Source organism: Neovison vison, chromosome 9 (genome assembly GCF_020171115.1).
Source record: "Neovison vison isolate M4711 chromosome 9, ASM_NN_V1, whole genome shotgun sequence".
Lineage (NCBI taxonomy): Eukaryota > Metazoa > Chordata > Mammalia > Carnivora > Mustelidae > Neogale > Neogale vison.
The window spans coordinates 18,608,349-18,625,493 of NC_058099.1; the positions used below are offsets into that span (position 1 = coordinate 18,608,349).

At 50.1% G+C, this 17,145-nt stretch overlaps 1 protein-coding gene across 9 annotated transcripts in view; it reads left to right on the forward strand.

Moving 5' to 3' along the window:
* TNC (tenascin C) overlaps positions 1 to 16,017 on the forward strand; it is a 93,973-nt gene extending 77,956 nt beyond the window's left edge. For all 9 annotated transcript variants that reach the window (XM_044265043.1, XM_044265044.1, XM_044265045.1 and 6 more), the window contains 9 exons: positions 282 to 401; positions 2,245 to 2,388; positions 3,157 to 3,287; positions 6,663 to 6,795; positions 8,273 to 8,424; positions 9,348 to 9,444; positions 10,360 to 10,521; positions 13,186 to 13,349; positions 15,278 to 16,017. In XM_044265043.1, coding sequence (XP_044120978.1) covers positions 282 to 401; positions 2,245 to 2,388; positions 3,157 to 3,287; positions 6,663 to 6,795; positions 8,273 to 8,424; positions 9,348 to 9,444; positions 10,360 to 10,521; positions 13,186 to 13,349; positions 15,278 to 15,388 — 1,214 coding nt within the window. In that variant the 3' untranslated portion in view covers positions 15,389 to 16,017. The remainder of the gene's footprint in view (positions 1 to 281; positions 402 to 2,244; positions 2,389 to 3,156; positions 3,288 to 6,662; positions 6,796 to 8,272; positions 8,425 to 9,347; positions 9,445 to 10,359; positions 10,522 to 13,185; positions 13,350 to 15,277) is intronic.
* Positions 16,018 to 17,145: the final 1,128 nt, after the last annotated feature.

Consider the following 17,145-nt stretch of genomic DNA (forward strand, 5'->3'; position numbering starts at 1 on the left):
AGCCCCAGAGTATCACTGAGGATAAAGCCAGATAGAATGAGGATTCCCCTTGCACAAGTGGGGACACCGAGGTCCAAGAGAGCCCAGGCAGCAAGGGAAGGCATCATGACTCAAACCCAGGGCGTCCCCACTCCAGACTCAGGGTGCGGAACTCTGCGCACACCAGGCGCCGCGTCCCAACCCCAGGAGTCCAGGAGCAGTGAGAGAGCGGAGCAGCTGCGGGCTGATGTCTGACCCCACCACGGCCTAGCTCTCCAACATACCATCATCTTTCTTTGCAGCTCTGGATGGCCCATCTGGCCTGGTGACATCCAACATCACCGACACGGAAGCCCTGGCCATGTGGCAGCCAGCCCTCGCCCCCGTGGATAGTTACATCATCTCCTACACAGGGGAGAGAGGTAAGGCCATGTCTACGACCCTCCTCACCAGGGGGGGTGTCTGTTGTGTCGTTCTCCCTCCTCCCTGTCATGTTTGGCCCAGGATGGCAAAAAGACATGGGTAGCTTGGGAAGGCCAGTGATGTCCTTGTGGTTCTCAGAATAGACTCATGGGCTAAAGCCAGGGCTGGATAGGCCGGTGCGGAGGGCCTGACCAAAGGGAAGCAAGGGAGGCTTCACCCATCCTCCCCTGCTTGTTGACAAGTGAAGGGCATCAATGTTGTGGTTATACCAAGACATTGGTATAACCAATGGTATAGCCCCTACTGGGGCTATTTGGAAGTAGGCCATTTGGAAGAAAACTAAGGGCACATCTCCAGCATGCATGTGTTCCCCCAGCCTGTCCCCCTCTCCTGTTACTCTCCCTGCCTGTCACCATGAGCCCTCCTCTCCAGGCAGCAGCTCCCATCTCTTACAAAGAATAAGTTCAGAATCCATAGTCATAAACAGGCTATTTCAGGGGGCCCTGGGGAGCCTGGGCCTCTTAAGAGGCTACAGAGGAGGTAACAGATGCAATGGAGAAATCAGAAATTTTTTGTCCTCATGTTTGCTGACATCTGTGCTAATCAATTTGCTTATTTGCCGACTAAACACTTGTTTGGGGCACCAACACATCACGCCACCCAAACATAAGATCAAATACAAGGAAGAGAGAGGAGAAAGAGATTGTTTTTCAGAGAATGAATTCATGCTTTTGTAATGAACTACTCTAGGAAAAGACTTCACTATCTGAATCCCAAGGCATATGTAAGTTTCCTATTTTTCAGTCCAGGGTTGTTTTACATGCAGTGACAACGTGGAGGGACACCGTGACCCATGCCTGGGGCCTCTGAAAGTCTGCATTCACTCCTGGGTCACTACCTAAGAGAGTTCTTTATGGGCACAGAGCAAGCGGGAGAGTGTGGGAAGAGAGATTTGGGGGTTTGTTCTTTTTATTCTTCTATTCATTCACTCATTCATCTCTTCAATTCTCAAATACTCCCAATGAGCGAACTCTGAGTCAGGGCAGCTGGTGATGTACCTACAGTGAACGAGAGCATTGTTCAGAGGGAAGATGGGATTAGTAGAGGCAGACCTAGAAAAGGGCCTGGTCCACAAGAGGGGGTTTCATGGGTGAGAAACAAGACAATCAACTCATCCCAGGTTACCCAGGACTTCCCCAGTTCCAGTACTGAAAGTCCCACGCCCTGGGAAATCTCTCAGTCCCCGGCCAGCCCAGGTGGTCGGTCGGTCACCTGTGATCGGGAAATAAACACACCCACCTGGCGCCATGCTTTGGTTTCCCCACTGGACTTGACCCAATGGGTCTGAGATGCAGTAACGAGGCTTTCGTACATCTGCAGCTGCCCAATTTTTGTGGTTCTCCAGCCTCGTGATTTAACAACGTTTGTCAGATTATAAAAGCACATGAGAGTAAGTGAAAAAGAGGGGAGAGCAAGTAGCATTAAATCTGGGCAGCCTAAGGCTTGGAGACGTTAGCTGCAGCTCTCCTCCAGCTGGTTCCTGAGCCTCCGCTGCAAAGCTCCCCCAGACAGAGCCATATGGCAACACTTCCTGACCCCCAGGTCCCCTTCCTCCTGATTTGATGCATGGAAAAATCCAGTCTCCATATGATAAATCCTTTGTGTATGAAGTGAGTGATCAAGAAAGAGAACAGGGCTTGAGTCATTTCAGAAATCAGACCTGCTTTTCTGCAGGGTCACTGAAAGTTTCTGCTAGAAGTAGGTGTGCACACCATGTGCCAAGTGCACTGATGGCTCGCACAGGGAGCGGTAACCGTCTCGGTGTGTGTATTTCATATTTAGTGCCAGAAATTACGCGCACAGTGTCCGGGAACACGGTGGAGTATGCTCTGACCGACCTCGAGCCTGCCACGGAGTACACACTGAGGATCTTTGCAGAGAAAGGGCCCCAGAAGAGCTCCGTCATCACTGCCAAATTCACAACAGGTACAGAGACGCCGGGAGCTGGAAGCAGCCCACCCACAGCCTCCATCTTAAACGCCCATGCTCTCCAACCCCTTCTTTCTTAAGTCAGATCCTTGCAATGTGATGACATCAGCATCAGCTAAATTCACCAGCGCCCCCTCAATCGGGACCTTAAGAAACGCATCATTTCCTTTTGAACTGAAATGACAACCTTCTCCCCATGGACTAGGAAATGGTTTTAAGACGAGGGCTTTTTTAAAGTGTAAAACCTGTCCCCATTGGGCCTCAACCCAGTATTTAATGATCCTTGTTCTAGGCAGGGAAATATTTTTAAGAGAAGGATTTTTCAGGCATGTTTTCCTAGATGTCCATTGGGTTTTTATATATTGAGATCTTTTTGCAAACTGCAGCAGGCAGGGAAAGTGAAGAGGCATCCTCTTGTGGTAGGGGTAAATGCCAATATTAGCATTCATCTGCCCGCTTGCTTATTCAGGACCCAGAGGGGTTGGGAATCATGTTCCCAGCTGTGTCTTTCTCCCCAAATCCACCCAAGGCCAATCTAGAGTGTGTTGGGCTCAGGAACATCTGACCTTTAGGATGAAACGAACCACAGAGAATTCTGTCTTTAGAGATCACATGACTCAGCCTCCTCATTACAGATGGGGAAGGTTCCGCCCAAGGTCATATAGATGAACGGTAGGGAAAGCCAGCCTTCCTAATAACCCAGCCAAGGGAGTTTTGTCCTAGAGTTGCTGACATATTTGCTAACAAATGACTTACCTTCTGCAGACCTTGATTCTCCAAGGGACTTGACTGCTACTGAAGTTCTGTCGGAAACCGCCCTCCTCACCTGGAGAGCCCCCCGGGCGTCAGTCACTGGTTACCTACTGGTGTATGAATCTGTCGATGGCACAGTCAAGGTATCTTGCAGTATATAAACTCCCCACTGCCATTTGAAACATGGATGTGATCCTCAGTGGAGAGAAAAATCACCCCAGGGCTGTTTCTGCATCTCAGTGCAGCTAGGGAGCTGAAAAAAAAAAAAAATTAACAGGGATTGGATGCCATGCCAGACCTTCTCAATCATATCTCCAGCTTCCCTGTCTCCCTTTAACCAGAGTCCAGTTTTGATAGGTCAAGAACCACTGCTCACAAGACTTGTGGACGTTCTAGGAGCTGGGTGCATGGTCTTTTAATGTTTTATTGAGCAAAAGCCAAGGGTTTCTTTAGCATCTTTGCCATAGATACAATCTCACAGATGGCGTCATTTCATTATATATTGAAACATACGTCACCACGTTCTTTAGACAACAATTATTAATACTATTTACGGCAAATGTTATTTATATTCTCTGCCCCTTAACATCTTTTCTTTTACCTTCCAATTTGAAATAACTTTAGCCCTTCCTTTCATGCAAGTGAACTTGATCTCTAAACTTTATTTTCTGAACTCATTATTGAACTTTTCATTTTGGTCATCACACTCTACATTTCCACAATCTTTTCCTTATTCCAGGCTCATCCGTCTTTCTCTAGTGTATTCCGCCTATCCTCTCCTCTTTATCTCTAAGAGTATATGTTACTGGTGGGGTTTTTTTTTAATATTTTATTTATTTATTTGACACACAGAGAGACATCACTAGTAGGCAGAGAGGCAGGCAGAGAGATGGGGAAAAGCAGGCTCCCTGCTGAGAAGAGAGCCCATTGGGGGGCTCGATCCCAGGACTCTGGGATCATGACCTGAGCCGAAGGCAGAGGCTTAACCTACTGAGCCACCCAGGTGCCCTGTTACTGGTGTTTTATTCTACAACCTGCATAATGTTTCTTCCAAGTTCTGTTCGTTCATTCATTCTTTCTTTCTTTTTCTGTTTCACTGCTGTTGTTTGGTTTGGGTCTTCATCTTTCATGTTGGAGACTTCAGCTCAGTGTCTGATGGTCCTTTGATACTTGAGTCAAGAACAAAACAGCTTATTGGGAGTTCCGACTGCAGACATGGGGCTTGCCAACTAACGGGGCTACGGGGCTCACCACAGAGTAAGCAAGTACCCAGCGATTTTGTTGGGGGACTCGAAAGTAACAGCTCTGTAAGCCTTTTCTCTTGAGCTAATCCACCTCCCTAGAGGATCCTCCAAACCCTTCAAGCCAAGCGGCCAGGAGTGGAGTTGGAGGAGGAGCCTGGGCCCCCACGGTGCACACACCTTTAATTCTGTTCCCAGTTAGCTCCGCTGGGCTTGGCGGACTGGAATCCAGAGCCTACCTTCTGACTCAGTGTCTCCAGAGAGTACATCTCAGCCTCTCATCTGGACTGGGAAGGACAGCCATCCAGACTGGGGCGGATCTGTTCCTTATTTAAGCTGTTAAACAAACTTTTGTTCAGCCATGCCCCACACTGGCCTTCAAAGGCATCTTTGCTTTTGTACACATTCCGTTCCTGAACTTGCTGAGCCCTGCGGCATTCCCCCACCCCCACTCAGCCAGCTGTCCCCGCAGCCTGCTGGGCTCTGACCCCTCTCTCGGTACCCCACCACAGCCCCTCCCATCCATCAGGATTCTGTGGACATGGCATGCCTCTGTCTATCTCATCTGTCATCCGCTTCATCCTCGTGGACTTGTACTTTCTGTCCCTTCACTCTCATTCTAAAGAGCTAAACTGGTATGTCCAATCCGCCATGTTTGACTAGATGTGGACACACATTTCTAGTTACTCCCGTGGCCCTTCTTTAACTTGGCAGAACAACAGACTGACTCACTGTGTGCGTGGAGGCAAGTCCCTCAACTTTTCTGGGTGTCGCGTTCCCATCTGTAAAATGAGTGCAGTGGACTCACCAGCGCCCTTTCTAGAACTGAGCTTACCTCAAGTCCTGAGCCTCATTTCGATCTACCCTGGTTGCCTAGAAAAGGACTTCGCACAGCCGCTGAGAGAGCTGAGTCGTAATTTTATCCCCAAGTAATTCAATGAACCCAGCTTAATAGCTGATCCTTCCCCAGGGACCAGACCTGGGGGCCACGTAAAGGTCACTGGGTCACCTGTGTCAGCCTACTGACTTACCTTCCTGCATGTCTACCCATCACTGTATGTTTCACTCGAGAAAACCAACCTGGTGCAGGAGGAGAGAGTCCTAGACAGGTTGTGGGGAGACAGGAGGTAAGACTGGCCCCTGCCCCCACCACTTACAGAGTGAGAGTGGGTCCCTCAGATTCTCTGGAAGTCAGTCCCCTGCGTCCCTCCCCCATGGAAGACTCAGGAGAGCCCACCTGCCCAGCATGAAGAGGCGAGAGAACCTTGCAGGACCTCTGCACTGACTCGGTATTGTCTACACCTCGCCGGCCATGTTCGCAGGTGACAGCACGGCTGGGCTGGGTTTGCTAGCAGTGTAGATTGAATTCCAATACCAGACACCAAGGTCGTCTGCTAAAAAGTGAATTCACTGGCGTTGGAAGCTGGAAAGAGGATTCGAAAAGGAGGAAGACTTCCTGAAAGCTGAAACAAATGCTCTCCAGACAGCAGCGCCGAGAGCAGTCACAAACTACAGGGGGGGCAGTGCGAAGAGGTCTGGTGGTGGAGGGACACACATGCCTCTCCTGGATATCTCTGTTCTAGAAGGAGACATGCTGGGTCGGCTCAGGCCTTTGCCCTTGCCTGTTGAGCTCCCGTAGTCATCCCTTGACGAGATCCCCACGCTGACTGCATCCGAACAGCTCAGGGAGCTTCTTCAGTATGTGCCTGGGAGAGCCCCACTTCCGGCTCTTACGATGCAGCCAGTCCGGGATAGAGCCCAGGCTTTGTATTATTTTCAAGCTTCCCGAAGGACTGTGAAAAAGAGCCTTATTAGGAACCAGTGATATAACTGGTCTGAGAATCTAAACCCTTTGCCCTTTGTGTGATTTATCTTGCTTCCAAGTTAAGCTGGGTTCTCTTCATTCACTTGTTCAAAAACTTTTTGGGAATCCACATTCCTTATCATGATAAGCTTCAAGTTCCATAGCTTGGCACTTTAAGGCCCTTTGAAATCAGGTCTTTGCCCACTTCTTCCGCCACTCCAGCACCCAGCACAAAGTGTGATTCACCTAGGTCATTACTTCCTCCTCTGTCCCTTCTGGCCTCAGGACCTTTGCTCATGCTTCCTTCCCCTGTCTCTCATGTCCAGAAGTGAGCATGGAGCCTGACATCGAGTGAGACTCAGTGGATCCTTTTGAGTGAAGAAATGAATGGATGGGTGGATGAATGAATGTATCATCTGTACCCTGAGGATTTATGTGGCAAAGGACTATTACATTCTTTCTTCTACCCCTAGGAAGTCATTCTGGGTCCAGAAACCACCTCCTATAGCCTGGCGGAGCTGAGCCCCTCCACCCACTACACGGCCAAGATCCAGGCACTGAACGGGCCCCTGAGGAGCAAGTTGGTCCAGACTGTCTTTACCACAAGTAAGGAGCTCCGGGCGCTGCTGGGCTTTGAGATCGAACTTTGTGAGACAAGACCAACCCTCCACTTCTCCTCTGACTATGACTGAGTTTTTCCCTCAAATCTCTTAAAAGGATCAGTGCCTGCCTCTCCCTGTAAGCCGGAGGAATGTGAGTGCAGGAGGTTAAGGACCTCATGGTGAGAGGGAAGGAGGGCCAGTAGTCAGAGCTCTGGACACAAGCCCCATCTCCACCACTTGCTCTGGGTGATTTAGGAAAGTTACTGCCACTCTGCAAGCCTCAGTTTCTTCATCTATGGGATTCACAAGTATCCCTTCCTCACAAGACCCCTGTGCTGTCTGCCCAGTGTGCGCCCAGGGGCTGGGCTCACTATAAGCTGAGGCCTTTTTTTCCTTCAGCGTGCGGGCCATTACAAAACCCGCCCATGATCAAAATCAAAACCAGTCCTCCCACCAAGCTGGTAGGATCCTCAGGTCCCGTTTTCTGCAGGGGAAGCAGAGGCTCCCAGAGATGAAATGACTGTAGGTTCTAGCACGAGTGAGAGGAAGATCTGGGCTCAGGGGTTCCGGGCCTCAGAAAGCTGCCCCACGCTGGCCATCAGGTGTGGTCTGCAGACGGCAAACATGCAGGGCATTTCTCTGGTGAATTCAGAGGACGTGCTCATTCCTGAGAGGGGGAGAAGGACCCTCTGGAAAGCCCAGAGCACGGGGTACCCAGAGGGCATCCCAGTGCCTCCTGCCCTTCACACACAGCTCCAGTCACTCTGCGCACCCCTGCTGACGTTGCTGCGGAAGCCAGGGTCCCGTTTGCCAGAGGGGTCAGGTCAGAACAGCCCACTCTCTGTCCCACCTGCTCAGCACAGCCCAAGACTGCGTTTCTGTCAAGTTGGACGTTGCTTTGCATCACATTAGTGCACTTGAAGGTTTCCCAGGCATTCATGTTTGGTCCCTCCCAGGCTCAGAGCAGTTAAATAACTTCTCCGGTGTCCCGAGGCAAAGGAGTGCAAGTTCAAGACTAGAACCCTTGTCTTTGGCTCCCAAATCCTCTGAAGGATTCAGAAAGCATGCTTGTTAGATGCCCCGTAGAATGCCCTGATCCACAGCAAGCCACCGCCTAGAGCTAGACACCCAGCCATCCTGCCAGGACCTGGGTCTGCTTGAGGTAGATCAAGGTCAGCCTGATACTCGTTCCTCAGAGCAGCTCTGTTCTCCAGCCCCCCCGGCACCCCGCTGACATCACTGGTGACCTCCATGAATAGAAGGGACGGAGCTGGGTGCCTTATATCCATAATCTTTAAACCCTCATCGCACCACTGCAAAAGAGGATTTATCCCCGACTTGCACACAAGAGAACGGAGCTGGAGAGAGGTCAAGCTGCTTGCCTTTAGATACCCAGGCGGCGTGCAGTAGGGCTGCAGTCTGAAAGCTCCTACCCTAATCCTCCTGCTCTAAGAGGCCCACTCTTCCTTCTCATCCTGCAGCTGGGCTCCTGTACCCATTCCCCCGGGACTGCTCCCAAGCAATGCTGAATGGGGACACCACCTCTGGCCTCTACACCATTTACCTGAATGGTGATAAGGCTCAGGCTCTGGAAGTCTTCTGTGACATGACCTCTGATGGGGGTGGATGGATCGTGAGTATCCCCAGTCCTCAGCCCTGGGGCCTGGGGGCAAAGGGCACAGCAGGGGCGGCGGGGGTGGGGGGAGGGCACGTCCACTCACATACTCAGACACCGATGTTTGGAGGTTTTGCGAGATCGTGCCTGTCCTCCAGAGACGCTCAGGAGCTGTCTCTAAAACAAAGGAATGAGGAAGAAGCTGGGGAGGAAAAAAAAAAACAAAAAACAAGAGAAAATAATTTTCTTGTAATTTATCTGATCTGATCCTCAAACAACTCTCTGATGCATAAAAATGAGGGTAGTCATGGAACCCATTATGTGGCTTAATTAGCCTTTGCTTTCTACCACTGTGCTAAGAGTTTGATGTGAATTATTTCAATCCCAATACTGTTTGAGCTGGGTAGTAATTTTTTTAATTAATAATTTTTTTTTTTAATTTGAGAGAGAGAAAGAGCAGAGAGGAGGGCAGAGGGAGAAGAAGAAACAGATTCCCTGCTGAGCAGGGAGCTTGAGGCAGGGCTCCATCCCAGGACCCTGGGATCATGACCTGAGCCAAAGGCAGATGCTTAATTAACTGAGCCACCCAGGGGTCCCATAAACTTTATTTTTTAGAGCAAAGTGAGCATAAAGTACAGAGCGTGCCCACATCCCCCCTGTCCCATGTGCATGGCCTCTCCCCATATCAGGGTCCTACCCAGAGTGTTGCATTTAGACCAAGTGATGAGCCAATCTTGACCCATCGTGATCACCCAAAGCTGGGTGATATTTTCAATCCCTGTTTTTCAGGTGGAGGTGGCCTGCCCAGAGTCACACAGCAAGTTAGTGACAGATAGAGCTGGGGACTGGTGCTTTTCCCACAGCTCCAATGCCCTTCCTCTCAGAGAGATGCCTTCTATTTCTTCTAAGAGCTAACGTGCACCCTGATTCATATGTTCCAGGTGTTCCTGCGACGCAAGAATGGACGTGAGGATTTCTATCGCAACTGGAAAGCCTATGCTGCTGGGTTTGGGGACCGCAGAGAAGAGTTCTGGCTTGGTAATGCACCCCTGCCTGTGTGCGTCCCAAGCGCCCATTTCTGCTGCCCTCCTTGCCATTGTTCCTAAGCCACAGCAACCCATGGGAGAGAAAGAGCCTAAGAGGAAACAGTAGCTCTAGTGGTAGACACAGGATACCAACTCTTCCTTGGAAAAGACTTTAAATTCTCTAGGTCATTAAAAATAAAAGTCTGGTCCAGGAAGAGCCAACAACCAGACGTGAAGGATAGCCTAGACTAAAGTCATTCACTGAACCACATATAGACTCATCTTCACTGATACTATGAACTGTTTCCATCCTGGGCTCCAGGTGCTGGGATGGGCCTTATAGCCATAACCTGGAACACCCAGCACCTGCGCAAGCTACAAAATTCCCGGATTGCACGTGGGGAAAGAGGAATGAATTCATATGCTCACAGGAATCTATGCAATAAGCAGTAGAGCTGCCACTTGAAATCTCCCCAAACACCACCACAAAGCCACCATCCGTCCCTCCGTCCATCCACTCACGCAGCACGCACTTTCCCACAATCTCCCTGCAGGGGGCACTGTTCCGCGCTCTAGCACCCTCATGGGAAATGTCCATCCCCTTAGCATCCACTGCCTTCCTCCTGCAAGGGGCTTTGGAGGTTAAAAGTGCTCTCTCCACCTTATCTCCTGGATCTTCACGGTGCCCTAGGAGGTGGGCAGCGCAGAGATGACACCGTGAATTTCCCTGAGGCTCAGAAACACCCTAGATTTCACCTGGTGTTGTGCCAGCGAGGAGCAGACCAGACCAGACCAGACCTCAAGGCCCGGTCTGTGCGAGGCGGAACCTCTTTGTAGAGCCCAACCGCTGCTCCCACAGGGTGATGGAGTAGAAGCAATGGCCTCAGTCACTCGGGCTTCCTCTGTAACCCTCGCCTGTCCTCTACAGGGCTGGACAACCTCCACAAAATCACAGCCCAAGGGCAGTACGAGCTCCGGGTGGACCTGCGTGACCACGGGAAGACCGCGTACGCCGTCTACGACAAGTTCAGCGTGGGGGATGCCAAGACTCGCTACAAGCTGAGGGTGGAGGGCTACAGCGGGACCGCAGGTAGGGGACAGCCACACGCCCTGCCTCCGGAACCACAGAAGCCTTCCTTAGGCTTTTAGCTCATTCCTCCCTCATCCCTTCCTTCACGAATCCATCCACTGATCGGGTCAACAAAAATCGGAATCTTTTTTTTTTTTTTCCAATTTATTTATTTTCAGAAAAACAGTATTCATTATTTTTTCACCACACCCAGTGCTCCATGCAAGCCGTGCCTTCTATAATACCCACCACCTGGTACCCCAACCTCCCACCCCTCCGCCACTTCAAACCCCTCAGATTGTTTTTCAGAGTCCATAGTCTCTCATGGTTCACCTCCCCTTCCAATTTACCCAAAAGCACATACCCTCCCCAATGTCCATAACCCTACCCACCTTCTCCCAACCCCCCTCCCCCCAGCAACCCACAGTTTGTTTCGTGAGATTAAGAGTCACTTATGGTTTGTCTCCCTCCCTATCCCATCTTGTTTCATGGATTCTTCTCCTACCCACTTAAGCCCCCATGTTGCATCACCACTTCCTCATATCAGGGAGATCATATGATAGTTGTCTTTCTCCGCTTGACTTATTTCGCTAAGCATGATACGCTCTAGTTCCATCCATGTTGTAGCAAATGGCAAGATTTCGTTTCTTTTGATGGCTGCATAGTATTCCATTGTGTATATATACCACATCTTCTTGATCCATTCATCTGTTGATGGACATCTAGGTTCTTTCCATAGTTTGGCTATTGTGGACATTGCTGCTATAAACATTCTGGTGCACGTGTCCCTTTGGATCACTACGTTTGTATCTTTAGGGTAAATTCCCAGTAGTGCAATTGCTGGGTCATAGGGCAGTTCTATTTTCAACATTTTGAGGAACCTCCATGCTGTTTTCCAGAGTGGTTGCCAAAAATCGGAATCCTTACTAGGTACTAGACCAGAACTTCAGCTGGGCAGAGTAGGGTAGATACTTTGGTCACCAAAGCAGAGCAGGATTGGGAATCAGAACAATACATCTTTTTCTTACCCATTTTTAGATATCAACTGAGCCTGGAGACTCACCTAACCCACTGCATCTAAATGTATTTATTTATTAAAATTTCTTATACATATGACCCCCCAGGGATCCCATTAATGAACAGATGTGGACACACTGAGGTTCTGCGTTTCCTATGGGTTTCCTGGCGCTGCCACTGTTGGGGATGCTGCTGGTCTGTGGTCCCCACTCTGGGTTGCAGGCATTGACTCCTTCCCCAGCTGCTTGCATCCTTTCGAGGGGAATCCCCTGCCATGCGGTCATCTAGCCACAGCCCCCAGACCTCATGACCAGAAGCTCACTACCTGCCAAATGGTCCTTGTGGATCTTGTCCGGTGCCTAAGCTAGCTCAGATCGTGCAGATGTCATGGACTTGGAACGGCCCCTGTGTGCTTTACCGGCTCCGCATTAGAGGAGAAGTTAGTAAGGAAGCCACACGCATTCAGACCTACAAAGGAGCCTCTCCTCTTTGAAGCTGTTCCGCAAACATTACCCCCTTCTGATTCTCAGGGACACTGGTCCAGGAAGATGTCCCTGTGACACAGATGAGGAAACTATGACCCAGAAAAGCTGTGTGATTTGCCTGAGGTGGACCCAGGGGCGGGCTTGTCGGCAGACAGGTGTGCTTGGTAACGAGGAGGGGTCGGGTCTGACAGTACGCCCACCCTTCTCTGCTCTGGGGTGGCATCGGGTTACGTCTATGAAAACAGAAAAGGCAGAAGCTGTGGTACCTCCCCAGCCTCTCTGAGCCCCAAGAGGAAACATCCATAATGGGGAGAGTCTCCAGAGAAAGATTTGCTGTCTAAGGAGAGGCCAAGCGCTTGCGAGATCAGCGTGGCGGTAGTGAACACAGAGAGCCAAGGGCCGAGATGGTTTTCATTCTTGTGTCCCTTGAAGAGTCTGACATTTTATTACCTGGCAATAAATATCTCTTTGAGTGAAGTGGCTTCAGGCAAGAAGGATATTGTCACCGGGCGGGGGTCACTGAGCAGCTGTTATGCGGCTACACCCGCCTCTCTCTGCCTTCATCTCCAAAGCCCCTTCAGGAAGGGGACCGCGGGAGAGCTGCTCCTGGCGGCAGTCCGCGCTCCACAGAAGGGCACCTCGTTTCCTCCACACCTACCTGCTCCTGGTTGCTTCCTCCTTAACCAGGCATCTGAGACCCTTTGAACCTTGCTTCAAAATACCAGTCCTGTCTTTCCCTCTCTGAGCTCCATTTTGTAAAGGAATGCAAAACAAAATGATCAAAGTAGCGAAAATCACAGCTGCTGCACGTACCTCTCTACCTTCATATCCACTGACTGTCCCCACCGCACACTGAGGTGGGCAGAATCAATGCGCTGGTTCCGTTTTCTAGAAGAGAACACTGAGGCTCAGCTGGAGGCCTGATGTGGGCCAGGTCACACTGTGGAGCGAGAGCTGAACCCTCCAAAGCCATCACAGGCCTCTTTCTGGCACATTATGCAGCTTCCAACAGCCATGAACCCTCGGGGGTTCCCCTCCAGTCCTGTGCTCGACCCTAATTCTCGGCCTGAGGTTCAAAGGCAGTGACCCCAGGATCTTTCTGTTGCCACCCCGGTTCTGCTCTTCCAAGCCCCTGAGGAAAACCTGTGCTGGGACTCCTCAGACCCATATCTCCTCTCCGCAGGTGACTCCATGGCTTACCACAACGGCAGATCCTTCTCCACCTTCGACAAGGACACAGACTCAGCCATCACCAACTGCGCCCTGTCCTACAAGGGGGCTTTCTGGTATAAGAACTGTCACCGTGTCAACCTGATGGGGAGGTACGGGGACAACAACCACAGTCAGGTGAGCCAACTGTGAGGGTCAGGGACAGGTGACAGGGGGGCACCCCAGCCCCTTGGTCCCAGCCGAGACTAGGGGGCAGCAACCTCTGGGACATGGTGTCACCTCTGTTCCCGCAAGGAGGAACCTTGGGGACACAGGAGGTTGGATGAAATCCTCGAGGCAGCACCTGTTAACCCGTGAAGATCCTGGGGAGACCACTGGTCAGTGGATTCCAAAACAGAGAGCTCTCAGCAGACAGAGCCAGAGTCTGAACTCCAGAAGGAAAGCAGATTAAAGGGGAGGTGTCTAGGTGACGCGGGGGCATCAGTGGGGTGTTCTTTCCACCTTACGATGTTGCCCCAGGATAGTTTCACTCTAGAATTATTGTACTACCTTTCTTTTCTCATTCCCTGCTTACAAAGTGACACAAAGTCCTTCTGGAAACAAAAACAAAAACAAAAACGCATGCCTGAAAGGAAACTTCTTTTTCCATCCTCCCCCACCTCCAGTGTGGGTGGACGTGAAAGGCCACGAAGGAGTTAGGGGCGCCCCATCCCAGCTCTGGCTCTGCTCTGGCAGCCTTGTGGGCTCGGTGACCTCACGTTCCCTCTCTGGCCTCAGTCCCCAGCATAGAACAAGGAGGGCTTGCGTCCCACTTGGAACCTCTGTCCGAGGGACGATGGAGGGCAGAGGAAGGCAGGCCAAGTACTTCACCAGAACTGAGTTCAAGGGCAGTGACCCAGGATCTTTCAGTTGCCACCCTGGTTCTGCTCTTCCAAGACCATGGGGCGAGCATTTGCCCATGGGGTGAGCCAGCCATTCTCACACCCAACCTGCCAGTTGGATTCAGAGACCGTCCGCAGTCAATGAATGCCAAACAGAATCCCATGAAGTGTCTCTATTTTCTTGCCTCATTTTACCAGCCATTGACTTCTCCAGGTCTCCTCAAAGCCCCATGTCGCTAAAGAGAAGAGAGGTCAGAGAATGAGGTGGTGGCTGCCTAGAGGCAGAGGGTTGGACCGTCCCCAACCCCCCAACCACACCATGGGGCAAGGGGCATTGTGGGTTTCGACAGGCAGATTCTGCTATCTTTAGACTCTGTGGGAGAGTTAACATGGAATTAGGAGGCCCAGACACAAATATAATCTTTTCTTGAGGAAAAAAAAAATCTCTAGCCAAATTTCTAACGATGATTTTCCCTGTTGGAGATGAGAGAAGTCATATTTACTTCGTACCTACAATGTGCCCAGCACTATGATCGCTCCCTCACAAACTCATTTAACCCTCATAGCATTCTTCCAAGGTTGGCACTTCAGACCCAGAAGGGGTTGGGGGGTCGGGGGGAAGATGGTGAAACTAAAGCCCAGAAAGGTCTGATGACTGCTTCAAGACCATTTATGTCTCAAGTAAGAGCCTTAAGGTTTAACCCTATATGTCAGGTTGTAAAATTTGTGCTCTGCCTCTGTTCTTCCTGCCATTCCAGACAAACCCTTATTAAAACAGTCCACAGGAATCCTGGGAACTAGAGACTCCCCTGCATATAGCTAGTCAATTCTGTAACCTCCAAGCATGACCTGAATTCCTTCAGCACCTACTCTTACTGATGGGAGGTTTCATCAGCCACCATTTTGTTTCACAAACCACCATTTTATTTCACAAGCCACCATTTTGTTTCACCAGCTACCATTTTGTTTCACTATGGGCGCTCAAAGCTCAATGCAAATGCAGGTAGCTTCTGACGGACATTTGAAAAACTGAGTCAGATTCAGCCAGCTCCTTTGCAAGTTCTCAGTACACAGATCAATACACAGATAGGCAGTAGACAGCTGTGAGATACCAAATGGTCAGGTTCAGACAGAACTCCCTTTGTTCCCGTCAACCAAGCAGCAGCGGTCGGTGAACACCTTGTCTTAGTGGAAACCCATCTGGAGGCCTTCTCTTTTTCACAGGGCGTCAACTGGTTCCATTGGAAGGGCCATGAATATTCCATCCAGTTTGCTGAGATGAAGCTGAGACCCAGCAACTTTCGAAATCTCGAAGGCAGGCGCAAGCGGGCGTAAATTCCAGGAACAACTAACTGGGTGGGAGAGGAGCAGGGCCCAGAGGAAGAAGCAAATTTTACCAAAGTCTCAATACAACCTGTCCAACCATCAAGCCACACCCGGGTATTTGGCAGGAGATAAAGGTGACCGTGGATCATGGGGGCCGATGACAGGAGCACTGGCCTCCCCTTCTCTGCGAGGACTTCCTTCGCACCAAAGACAACAGTCTCCACAGGTGTCTGTTTTATTGTTTGAATCAGCAAACATCTTCCATTGACGGCATCGAGGTGGTTGTCTTGGGTGGCTCTGGGAATGGGAGAGGGGTAGGCTGTACCGTGGTAGTTTGTGTTAGAACCGGCTGTATTTTACACAAAGCTGTATAAGTATCATTATTGTTGTTCGCAGTGATTCGGTGTGTGTCATGGGAGGCCGTTCCCCCCTCCCCGCCTTTTTTTTTTTTTTTTACATTTCATGCAACAAAAACCAGAAAAGCAATACTGTTTGGATTTTAAGGATATGATTAATATTATTAATATAATAATAATGATGAAAACTAAGAATTTTTAAAGAGATCTTCCTTTCCAAAACACATCTGGACAGTACCTGATTGTATTTTTTTTTTTAATAAAAGCACAAGTACTTTTAAATTCGGCTGTTGTTGCCTTCCGTTGTTCAGCCTGAGTTCCACCAAAGCCAACGTACTTGAACAGAGGAAGGAATGCAGGAAAGGAACAGAAAGGAACAGTTAGGAAGAAGGGAAGAAGAGAAGGGGCCTACAGGCTGGAAGAGAAGAAAGCACTTTTTTTAACAGAGTTGAACGAGGTTGAAGAAAGGTTACCACTTGAGACTCAGCTTCTTGCTCAATATTTTCAAGACTAAGAGTGTGTGGTTTCAAAGATGCTTTTATACCCATCTTCTAGAAATTCCATGATGTAGATGAGGAGATAGCTGTTAACCCAGCAAGGATCAACATGCCCAGCGGCAGACTAGCTGAGTTCAAATCTTGGCTCCACCATCCCCTAGTTCCCTAATCTCTCTGTGCCTCAGTTTCCCAATCAATACTCACACTTCTTAACTATGTAGCATTTCTGTGGAAAAAATAAACACCAGCCAGATGAGCCCCTGAACGTGGTGCCTGGTGTGGAGGAGGTGCCAGTAAGAGTCAGTTGTCTTTATGATCACTTTATATATGACGGGCTGGGGTTCATGGAATGGCAATGACTCGCCCACAGGCTACCCACCCAAATAATCATAGGACTGGATTTCAGCTCAGGTCTCTGGCCCCCGTGTTCTTGCTCTCGCTGGGGACCCCGATGAAAATCCCTCCTTTCCTGAGGAAATGTGTGCCCTGAGTTGCGGAATGATGGAGTACAAAGAAGCTCAGCAGATCCTTCCTACAACACCAAGATCTTAGAAAGAGAAAGAATGTCTGTTGGGAAGATCTCCCCCTCCCCCACTCAGCACCACTCCCACCCCGTGTCCCCCAGCCCCGGCCTGAATGCGCCTAGGGGTGGAGGAAACTCACTGCCCAGCAGAGCGGATCTGCTTGTACTCGGGCAATATCAAATATGGGGTCGGAACCCCACCTTACACATTCGTCTTTGAAAACGGGGTGGGTTGGGGGGTGGGGAGAAATCCCCAGTTCATTCTCTTGGGGATTTTCAGCAAAGGGACTTATTTAATGAAAATGTTTGGGCTTGATAGGCCTCATTCAAATGGAATGTGGTGGCTCAGACTTGAGGACCAGAAAAATTTATGGCTCGGGCCAGATCCTT